The sequence below is a fragment of the Anolis carolinensis genome, chromosome 4 (genome assembly GCF_035594765.1).
Source record: "Anolis carolinensis isolate JA03-04 chromosome 4, rAnoCar3.1.pri, whole genome shotgun sequence".
NCBI classification, from domain to species: domain Eukaryota; kingdom Metazoa; phylum Chordata; class Lepidosauria; order Squamata; family Dactyloidae; genus Anolis; species Anolis carolinensis.
The window spans coordinates 135,021,631-135,033,824 of record NC_085844.1 but is presented as its reverse complement, the minus strand read 5'-3'; the positions used below and the strand labels follow the sequence as shown (position 1 = coordinate 135,033,824).

Sequence of the window (12,194 nt, the reverse complement as noted above, 5' to 3'; positions counted from 1 at the left end):
AATGTTTGGAAACAACCTAAAATTGTTTGAATCTTACCCATCATTTATGTCAATTGATTTACTGTTGTAAACTACTGTGAAGTCGACTTTGATCTGTGGTGATATCTCCAAGTCATCTTATCTTCAATAGCCCTGCCCTGGACTTGTAGACTTGGGACCATGGCTTACTTGATTGCATTTATCCATAGAATTGGTTGTTTTTATTATAACACTATACTTTTTAAAAATGTAAGATATTTCACTTCCTGACAAACACGTTAGGTCCCATATCCACACAGCCACTATAATCAGTTTTGAAGATGGGGGATTCCTGATGACATTTCCTCCCCCCCTCCCCCCATGCAAGTTCCAACGCACATCCACTCTGAAACTGTGTTATAAAAACAAATTACAAGAAATCTTGATTCCATTTGAAAGATCCGCCGCATCCCTCCTGTGTCTAAAGAAGGCACAATTAGGAACAAATGCAAATGGCTGAACACAAATGTAAACAGCAGCGAGGAAGTGTAGGAATAATAAGGCTGCTACACAGCTCAGCCAAGGAAGAGAAAATAAGCCTTTTCTGTAGACCCAGTGTTGTCATGAGAATGCTCAAAGCTCCTGCCTTGCTTTCACAAGCTCAAAAGCGATCTTTGGTGCCACTGTATGCCAGGAGGTGAAGGGAAAAGCTAAAGTAACTCTTGGGTTTTAAAGGAGGCATTTAATCCAGATCAGAATAAGGTTTCAGAGATCAGTAGTTCTGTGAGCTATCTTTCATCTTTCTCACGTTTTGTGTGGTGCCTGTATAGACGATCTAGAGCAAACAGGATCTTTTAAATCCACATTTTGCTCCAGATTAAATGGCTGTGTGGAAGGGCTTATACACACAGAGAGGGAGAGAAAGTTGCTTTTTTCTTCTCTAGACCTGCATTTTCTCCTGTGTGCATTATTTTCTGCTTGAAGAAAATAATTTCTTAATATTTTTACAATGCTAGGGAATGTAAGTTTTCATTGAGATGTCAATTTATGCCCAACTTCATCTGGAAGTTAAAAAAAAGAATTTAGCAGTCCCGGGATATACCATACAGGAACAAGCGGTGGGGGGGGGGGGGGCCTTATGAATTGAATAGAATACATTTCATTGATTATCCCTTAGGCTGTATCACAATACCAAACAACAAGGCTTGATTACACTCTATATAAAAAGTTAAAATTGGACACATAATAATAATAATACAATTTACCACAGGAACTGCCCCCCCCCCCAAAAAAAATACCTATGAGAAAAGGGGAATAGGTTGAAATGAGAAAGTAGTCCACAGAGATAATTTATAAACCTGCCTACACTCCGAGATCTGCTTCCCCCATCTTCACATATTAGATGAGTGATGACAGGGCAGAATGTCTTTAGAGTTTTTGGAAGAGCCTCTCATTATAATTATATCTTTTAACCAATGCATTGCTTGTAACTAATGATGGAGCCATCCTTTATTGTCTGCCATTTTTCAGCCATTTTTCTTCTTGACTTTTGTAGTTATATGATAGTCTTATTATTTATATTTTGAAATAATAGCTTCTTTGGAGACATTGTGTTGGAGCATGCTTTTAGATAGTTTGCACGAACTAGCATTTGGATGAAGAGATATGACCTCAGATCCCTCCTTGCCCCAAGGTAATGCCACTTATATCTGACATTTCATGTTCTGGGACATTCTCTGAGTCTGGACCTCTCCAGAGAGATGGGAATTATGGTGCAGTCAGGGAGCTTTCCTAGTATGATATTAACTTTGGTTATAGTCACTAGTTTTTGAGTCAGTTGTAATTCTACCATTTGGCAGTATGTGGCAGTTACCTTACACAGCTTCTTCTAGGAGTCAGGATAATACAGAAATTATTCATTTTTATTTCTTCTTGTTAAATTTCTACTGCCAGAGAAATACTAAAAGTGCTTCTGAGATTTTGTTTTCCCTCCTCAGATGTCAAAATCGTTGTGTCTGCATTAGGTCTTCTTCGAATGACATGTGACGAGTTAGAATATATTGTAGAATATTGTAGAATAGTCACCAGATCTATTGCTCTAGCTATGCTGTCCGTGCATTTTACATGCAGAATATTATTGATGGTCGAAAAAAAATTCACCTATCAGTAGCCATATATTTTTCCAATTTTACTCTGTGAGTAAATTAATCTCTTTGTGGGTACAACTAAAATGGCATTAATATAAGCGAAATAGAATTTATGTTATGGTTACAATTCCAACATTCAGCACCTGTAGTTTTTGGATGTGACTCTAGGTGTCACTGTTCACCAATTCAGCAGAAAAATGCACAGAGAGCTTCAATCTGCCTGTTCTTTCTGTTGAAATGCAAGAACATACAAAATAGACCATACTTGGACTGATAGCTTAGGAAACAAATTGCTTTAACATCTCATAGAAGCTGCTTGGAATCAGAATTTTAAGAAAATGAAAGAAAAACAAAGTCTTTGGAACTTCAGAAAAGGAATCTTGCAATGCCTTATTATTATGGGGTTTGCATGGGAGCCAATTTCTGGACAAATTCGCTATTCCATTCCTGAAGAGATGCGCAAAGGCTCTTTTGTGGGGAATATTGCAAAGGACCTGGGACTGGACAGAAAGCAGGTTTCAGACCATGGACTTCGCATTGTTACTAGTAAAGGTATGATCCAATATTTTGAACTGAATTTCCACAATGGACATTTACAGATCTTTGAGAGAATAGACAGAGAGGAAATTTGTGGAAAAGCAGAGATGTGTGTCTTAAAGTTCCAGGTTATTGCCGAGAGCATATTAAAGCTTTATGTCATTGAAGTAGAAATTCTAGATATAAATGACAATGCCCCCTCTTTTTTATCATTGGGTTGGGAATTGAAAATTGGTGAAATATCTGTCCCTGGATCCCAGTTCCCTCTGCCTGAAGCTCAAGATCCAGATCTGGGAACAAATTCGATTCAGGACTATATACTCACAGGAAGTAGTCATTTTTCCCTTGTGGTACAAAAAGGAGAAGATGATGTCAGACACACTGAGTTGCTATTGGAGAAAGCTCTAGACAGGGAAACACAACCAATATATGATTTAATCCTGATAGCGACCGATGGGGGTGATCCAGTCAGATCTGGCACATTGCAAATCCATATCAATGTTTTTGATGCAAATGACAATGCACCCATTTTCGGCCAATCAGCCTATGAGGCAAGTGTCAATGAAAACATTCCCAAATGGACTACAATTGCCGTAGTAAGAGCCACTGATCTGGATGAAGGAATTAATGCAGAAATAAAATACTCTTTCCAAAAAATCACAAAGAAAATATCTCAGATTTTCCTGTTGAATTCCACAACTGGAGAAATTCTGCTAATAGGGAACCTTGACTATGAAGAATCGTCTTTATATGAATTTGAAGTACAAGCTACAGATGGGGGTGGGTTGAGTAACCGAACAAAGGTAGTGATTTTTGTTATAGACTTAAATGATAATGCACCAGAACTAACAATGACATTTGCAATCAGTTCTGTCCCCGAGAACTCTCCCAAAGGAACAACAGTTGCCATTTTAAATGTACGAGACAGAGATTCAGGAGTGAATGGCCAGGTTACATGTTCCATTCCCAGCAATCTTCCATTTCAGCTGAAGAAAACACAAGACGATTTTTACACTTTAGTAACAGAGAGACCCCTTGACAGGGAAGAGGTGGCAGCTTATAATGTTACAATTACAGCAGTTGATGAAGGAACTCCGGCACTCTCTACCTCCGAAACTATTTCACTGAAGGTGTTAGACACTAATGACAACCCTCCGCTATTTGTCAAATCAACTTACACCTCTTATTTCCAAGAAAATAATCCAAGAGGAGCTTCCATCATTTCCCTAAAGGCACATGATTTGGACTGGGAAGAGAATGCCAGAATAACATATTCAATCACAGAAGGTCAAATAAGAGACTCTTTGCTTTCCTCCTACCTGTCCATTAACTCGGAGACTGGTGTTGTGTATGCCTTGAACTCCTTGGATTATGAAGAGATCCAGGAGATTCAGTTTGTGGTCAAAGCCCAGGATGGGGGCTCTCCATCCCTCAGCTCCAATGTCACAGTAAGCCTTTTCATCCTGGATGAGAATGACAATGCTCCAGAAATCCTCTACCCCTCCCCTCCCACCGATGGCTCCACTGGGATAGAGCTGGCCCCTCGTTCCTCTGAGCCAGGTTACCTGGTCACTAAGGTGGTGGCAGTGGATGCGGATTCTGGCCAGAATGCCTGGCTCTCCTACCAGCTGACCAAGGCCACAGAGCCAGGACTCTTCACTCTGGGACTCCACACTGGAGAGATCAGGACATCCCGATTCCTTCTGGAGAAAGATGCCCTCAAGCAAAGCCTGGTGGTTTTGGTGAAAGACAATGGACAACCCCCTCTCTCTGCCTCAGTCACAGTCACAGTGGTGCTGGCCAATAATATTCCAGAAACTCTCTCCGATCTGAGCAACATCTCAGCTCCTTTAGATCCCCCTTCAGACCTTACCTTCTACCTGGTGGTTGCAGTGGCTTTTGTCTCCTGCATGTTCTTAACCTTTCTTCTTGTTTTACTGGCTATCAAGTTGTACAGATGGAGAAATGCACAATTGTGTGAGAGTGGAGGTGTGAATTTCAGTGGAGTTCCCGTTTCACAGTTTGTGGGGATTGATGGTGTCCGGGCCTTTCTCCAGTCCTACTGCCACGAGGTTTCTTTGACTTCAGGCTCTCGGAAGAGCCAGATACTTTTTCCAATTGCAAGCTGCACAAATACCTTGACTCCACAGCAGGCTCCCAGTAACGCAGAGCCTTTGTTAATAACAGATGAGCCAACTACATTTCAGGAGAATGTAGCTGTCAATCAGGTGAGCACATACATTTCCATTTTTATTTTGATATCATGAAAATGAGTGCCCTTTTGTAGTATAGTGGTTTTTGTCTTCATCTCATCACTTCTTACTGGATACAAAATCTGCAGATTGCTTGATTTGAGGCCTATATATTTCAGTACTGTTCCATTCACATAGTTTGTGCAATTGGCTGTGTCTGGTTTTGTCTACTCTTATAGGAAAAACAATTTGTAATGTTGGGGCAAAGCAACAGAATTGAGCAATCAACATCTGGTGATCAGATTACCGATCACCCGATCCAAAAGGCTTCATAATATGGCAGCAGGGATGCATTTGGCTTAGTTAGCTCAGAAATCATGGCATTCTAACCAAGAGGGGCCTACAACAAGATAAGGGCATCTCTGAACTACAGGTTCTTGCTGTGTCACCAGAGCATGTTAAAACATTCTTATTCGGATAGGCTTTTAAAGAAGAAGGTTTTTAAGATCACTCAGGGGATGCTGTGGTTTTTAGCTTTGAATGGATTTTAATGGATTTTAACTGAATTTTTAAACACTGTTACGTTTAATTCTGTTTTCATATTTGCATATTTGTATTTTTTTAATTATGTGGTTATACTTTTAATGTCAGCTGCTTTGAGTTTCCTTTGGGAGAGATAAAGCGGGATATATATAAAGATCATAATAATATAATACTAACTGTAAAGTAAAGGGCATATATAAAAGATATGAAGTAAGGGATATGCCTTGCTCTGTGTCTTTTTGCCACTGAAGATATGGGATGTTCTCCAATCAGTGTCCATATTGGCTCTTTCAGTATTTACAGTTCATACAAGTATCTATATTTCAAAATTATAATGTTGTTGAAGGCTTTCATGGCCGGAATGACTGGCTAGTTGTGAGTTTTCCAGGCTGTATGGGCATGTTCCAGAAGCATTCTCTCCTGATGTTTTGCCCACATCTATGGCAGGCATTTTCAGAGGTTGTGAACAACCCTCAAAATTATAATGCTTAGGCATGATTTTAACTGCTTCCCCTCATCCCTTGTAGTCTTGGGATCTGTCGTTCTATAAAGTAATTATAATTCTGTGTTCTGGCTACCAGTATTAAAAAAAAAACCAAAACTCTAAAATCAGGACAGTAAATAAAGAACAACACTCAGAAGACAGGGGAATTCCAGACAAGAAACAATCAGGGCCAGTTAACATCTCCAAACAAAGGATTCCCCCAGGTAGGAACAGCCAGGCTTTGAAGCTGCCAGGCTATTCAATGCTAATCAAGCTGGCCAGTTGAAACATTCACACTTCCCTCAGGCAGACAAGAGTTCTTTCCCACACCCTTAACATTCCACAGCTATATAAACCACACTTGCCTAGTTTCCAACACCTCACAATCTCTGAGGATGCCTGCCATAGATGTGGGTGAAACGTCAGGAGAGAATGTTTCTGGAGCATGGCCATACAGCCCAGAAAACTCACAGCAACCCAATTATAACTCTAATGCTGTAGTTCAGACTCACCCAGGCTGTTAAGACCTTTTTGTTCTGCTATTTTTCTATTGGTTTCTCCTGCTAGTTCTTATATTTGGAAGCTTTTTTTAACTTTCATTTTTACTATAGTTACAATATGACCTCCCCCCCCCCCCCATATTCATGAGTAATATGTTGCCGCACTTCACTTTGATATGCATAATCACAGAAAATTGTAAACCCTATTGAAATGAAGAATTTCTCACCCTAGAATACAGTAGGGTTACATTGCAGGATCTAGAGAATGCCTAGAGCAGGGATTCCCAAACTAAGGCCCGGGGGCCGGATGCGGCCCATCGAAGCCATTTATCCGGCCCCCACAGCACAAGGGCAGAAGAGGGTTGGGCTAAATGACCCAAGGGGTCTCTTCTTCTCTTACAACCATTATTATTATTATTATTATTATTATTATTATTATTATTATTATTATTATTATTAAGGATGGGTGGCCATCTGTCAGGGGTGCTTTGCTTGTGCTTTCGGTGCACAAAGGCAGAAGAGGGTTGGACTCAATGGCCCAAAGGGTCTCTTCCAACCCTCTTTTTTATTATTATTGTTGTTATTATTAATTGTCAGAGTAATTTGCAACGCAGCAGCAGTTGGGTGGAATCAGTGGAACGCAGAACGAAGAGACATCAGAGACGATGGTAAAACTATATACAAAGTTTTACTGAAAGCAGTAATAAAGACAAACAGACTTAAAGACAATGGACACAGGACTTGACTTCTCAGCAGACAGCAGTCAACTCAACTCACAACAGAACAGAACAGAACAGAACAGAACTGAAGCAATCAGCAATGCACACACACTTGTGTCTGGACACTCCCTGGTTCCAGCCACACATCAAGGTCATCACAGCTTCTTAGTAATTAACTCTTTCCAGACTATAGTCCACTCTGGATGATGCAATCAGTATGCAATATAGGCAAGACACAAATTTCATTTAAACACTACCAATACACAAATCCCAATACTATTATTAATTATTGCTCAGTGGCCAACTATAGTTCAGCCCTCCAACGGTCCGAAGGATCATGAACTGGCCCCCTGTTTAAAAAGTTTGGGGACCCCTGGCCTAGAGAGTAGACATTTTGTCGAAGCTGAATTAATGAAATTAGAGATACTGGAGTCACGTTGTATTTCCCGCACCGCTCCCCCTCAAGTAATGAATGCTGTTTGTTTTGTGAAGAACATAATATTATTTGATAATTCCACATGTTACAGAGATCTATATATTACAGTAAATCCACCGAGATTTTATAAGATTGATTGTATAGCTAAGGCTCCTTCCACACTGCCCCACATCTCAGGATTCGATCCCAGATCATCTACTTTAAACTGGGATCAACTGGGATAAGCAAATAATCTAGGTTGTATAGCATTTGTATTCCAGATTCTTTCAAATTTTGACTAAATGATAATCTGTCAGTATGTTACGTATTTACATAAATTTTTCAATAGGAAAAAAATTGAATACTCGGTTTTTAAAGACGTGCAACGTGTGTTCAGTTATGTGCAAGCAATACATGCTCACAATAGACCCCAGTGCTATATAACAAGTTGTCATCTGTAGATCCCCTTTCAGATATCACTTTCTACCTGGTTCCAGTAGCTTTTGTCTCCTACTTGTTCTTAGCCTTGCTCCTTGTGTTACTGACTATCTGACTGCATAATGTCAACTTCAGTGATGTTCCTGTCTCATATTTTGTAGGGATCAATAGTCTGACCATGTCTTCAGTCTTATTACCATGAGATTTCTCTAATCACAGATCAAACTTGATCACACTTGTGAGATGAAAGATTGCACCGCTGTTCCTCAAGATCTTAATAAGTGTAATGTAGATCAAGTCATTCTCCAGATGAGTTGTGTGTGTTTATATGCCATAGCAATAACAAGCACTGTTATCTTCTTTTAATGAAAGTAAGGTCATGTACATTTATTTCAAAGTAAGTAGAATTACAACCACTTATATAAATAAGGAGGGAAACAACAAATGTGATTATATATTGTTTTAGAGTCTGTGATCCGGAATCTGTGCTCTACATTTCAATATGACATTTTTGATCCCAATGTACATCCCATTCACTTGAACGGGAGCAAAATAATGTGTGAATTCAATTATCTGATTGGCTGAGTTGGATTCACTGCAAGCACATAATCTCTTGGGGACTGGCGTACAGATTATGTTTTTACTGTGTATATTCAATAGGAGAAAGAACAATATTGCTGCTATATAATGAAAGAATACATACTATTTATTCATTGTTCACCAGAGAAAACACATAGTTGGATAGGAAGAATTGGGTTTACTACATATAACATTTTTGCACAGTGGGATAACTCCTAATCATTCTGAGTTCAACCGAAAATCACAGGGCATTTGTCAAAAAGAAATGTCAAATATCAACAGGGTTAATTACTTGACTTAAGCTGCATATTCGATCATGGAGAGTTACTTAAGTGATGTAGGAATGTTAACTAGCAAGATGATGATAAGATACAAACAATTGATACAGGCAAAGGTGGCAGGAGGCCTGAAGAAAGGTGGGATAAAGTTGTTACCTAGAAAAAAAGATATATTGGTCTTAAACATAAGAATTACAGTTCATGAAAAGGACAACACAATACAAGAAGCCTTGAGAAGTGGGACATTTCTGTACTCAAGGGTAGTGTTGGTAAGGAAAAATAGGAAATGCTTGAACTAGTCCATAGTATTAGCCAAATCTTTAGTGTCAGTTCTTTAGTTTTGAATTAGATTAACAACATTAGTCTGTTACTATAGTCTTACATAACTCATTTTTGTCTTACATTTTCCACCCTGCTTATTCAACATGTTAGTGATAGGAGCACTATCAAAAACGGAAAATGATTGGAAAAAGTATTTTTTAGCATACAAATTTAGAACTGAACTCTAAATTGTGCTGGTAACTGGGAGAGAGTAAAAAGAAGCAGTCTACGGTCAAAAAAATGGATCAGAGATCAGAAGTATGGTATATGGTTATAATTTATATATATCAAAAGAGTGTTGGAAAGTAAGGTGTTGAAATGCAAGGGAAACCTGCCTAAAATTGCATTAATATTATCACAGCAATATACATATGAATGTTTGAACAGGATTTTGCCATCTACAATTCTGTAGTACTTAGAATCATAGAATCATAGAATAGTAGAGTTGGAAGAGACCACATGGGCCATCTAGTCCAACCCCCTGCTAAGAAGCAGGAAATCGCATTCAAAGCACCCCCGACAGATGGCCATCCAGCCTCTGCTTAAAAGCCTCCAAGGAAGGAGCCTCCACCACGGCCCCGGGGAGAGAGTTCCACTGTCGAACAGCTCTCACAGTGAGGAAGTTCTTCCTGATGTTCAGGTGGAATCTCCTTTCCTGTAGTTTGAAGCCATTGTTCCGTGTCCTAGTCTGCAGGGCAGCAGAAAACAAGCTTGCTCCCTCTTCCCTATGACTTCCCTTCACATATTTGTACATGGCTATCATGTCTCCTCTCAGCCTTCTCTTCTGCAGGCTAAACATGCCCAGCTCTTTAAGCCGCTCCTCATAGGGCTTGTTCTCCAGACCCTTAATCGTTTTAGTCGCCCTCCTCTGGACGCTTTCCAGCTTGTCAACATCTCCCTTCAACTGTGGTGCCCAAAATTGGACACAGTATTCCAGGTGTGGTCTGACCAAGGCAGAATAGAGGGGGAGCATAACTTCCCTGGATCTAGACCCTATTGATGCAGGCCAGAATCCCATTGGCTTTTTTAGCAGCCGCATCACATTGTTGGCTCATGTTTAACTTGTTGTCCACGAGGACTCCAAGGTCTTTTTCGCACACACTGCTGTCAAGCCAGGCGTCCCCCATTCTGTATCTTTGATTTCCATTTTTTCTGCCGAAGTGAAGTATCTTGCATTTGTCCCTGTTGAACTTCATTTTGTTAGTTTTGGCCCATCTCTTTAGTCTGTCAAGATCGTTTTGAATTCTGCTCCTGTCTTCTGGAGTGTTAGCTATCCCTCCCAGTTTTGTGTCGTCTGCAAACTTGATGATCGTGCCTTCTAACCCTTCGTCTAAGTCGTTAATAAAGATGTTGAACAGAACCGGGCCCAGGACGGAGCCCTGCGGCACTCCACTTGTCACTTCTTTCCATGATGAAGACGACGCATTGGTGAGCACCCTTTGGGTTCGTTCGCTTAGCCAATTACAGATCCACCTAGCCGTAGTTTTGTCTAGCCCACATTTTACTAGTTTGTTTGCCAGAAGGTCGTGGGGGACTTTGTCGAAGGCCTTACTGAAATCCAGGTACGCTACATCCACAGCATTCCCTGTATCGACCCAACTCGTAACTCTATCGAAAAAAGAGATCAGATTAGTCTGGCATGACTTGTTTTTGGTAAATCCGTGTTGACTATTAGCAATGACCGCATTTGTTTCTAAGTGTTCGCAGACACTTCCTTAATGATCTTTTCCAGAATTTTGCCTGGTATTGATGTGAGGCTGACCGGACGGTAATTGTTTGGGTCGTTCTTTTTTCCCTTCTTGAAGATAGGGACCACATTCGCCCTCCTCCAATCTGCTGGGACTTCTCCCGTTCTCCAAGAACTCTCGAAGATAATTGCCAGTGGTTCTGAAATAACTTCCGCTAGTTCCTTCAGTACTCTTGGGTGTAGCTGATCTGGCCCTGGGGACTTGAATTCGTTTAGAGAGGCCAAGTGTTCCTGGACAACTTGTTTCCCTATTTGGGGTTGGATTTCCCCCAATCCTTCGTCCATTCCGTGTTGCTGAGGTTGAAGATGGCTTTCTTTTTCTGAGAAGACCGAGGCAAAGAAGGCATTAAGTAGTTCTGCCTTTTCCCTGTCCCCTGTCGCCATCACCCCATCTTCTCCTTGCAATGGCCCTATCGCCTCCTTTTTCTTCCTTTTTCTACCAACGTAAGCAAAAAAGCCTTTTTTGTTGTTTTTTATGTCCCTGGCAAGCCTGAGCTCATTTTGCGCTTTAGCCTTGCGAACCTTTTCCCTACAGGTGTTGGCTATACGTTTGAATTCTTCTTTGGTGATTTCTCCCCTTTTCCACTTCTTGTGCATGTCACTTTTGAGCTTTAGCTCAGTTAGAAGTTCTTTGGACATCCATTCTGGCTTCTTTGCACTTGTCTTATTTTTCTTATTTGTTGGCACTGTTTGCTTTTGCGCCTTGAGTATTTCACTTTTGAAATACTCCCATCCATCCTTAACTCCCTCGTTTTTTAATATCGGCGTCCATGGAATGCCGCTCAGTAATTCCTTCATTTTTTGGAAGTCAGCTCTCTTAAAGTCCAGAATGCGTGTTTGACTTGTCATAGTTTCAGCATTCCTTTGTATTGCATTACTTGAAGACTATTAACAAGAAATATGATATAGGATGCTATTGAAAGCACATTTTATCATATTCATAATTCTGTATTCAGGGCAACAGAAATTGCATTCTAGGCCTGACCTTTTGATATCACTGTGTACAAGTTTTCACCACCAACTGAGATATAGTACTTGAATTATAACAGAAAAGAGGGATCACAATTCCCTTGGTTATTTTGACAGCCTCTTATCGTGATAGCTATCATTGTTGTTATTTGCCTTCAAATAATTTCCAATTTACGGTGATTATAAGGAGATTTTCTTGGCAAAATTTGTTCAGAGTGAATTTGTTTATGCCTTTATCTGCAGCTGAGAGAATGTGACTTGCCCAAGGTCACCCAGTAGTTTTTCAGGGCTGAGCAAGTATTCAAACTCTAGTCCGCAAAGTCATAGTCAAATGCTCAAGTTTATGTTGGCTCTGAGAGATTATTAT

The 12,194-nt window shown here is 40.2% G+C and overlaps 1 protein-coding gene across 17 annotated transcripts in view; it reads left to right on the top strand.

The window, feature by feature from the left end:
• LOC100562425 (protocadherin gamma-B4) overlaps positions 1–12,194 on the top strand; it is a 378,208-nt gene that overhangs the window by 109,833 nt on the left and 256,181 nt on the right. The window contains exon 1 of one of the 17 annotated variants that reach the window (XM_062979466.1): positions 2,366–4,870. The exons of the other annotated variants lie outside the window; for them this stretch is intronic. Within the exon in view, the coding sequence (XP_062835536.1) occupies positions 2,444–4,870 (2,427 nt within the window). The 5' untranslated portion in view covers positions 2,366–2,443. Of the gene's footprint in view, positions 1–2,365; positions 4,871–12,194 lie in introns of those variants that run through there. 17 annotated transcript variants of the gene reach the window in all.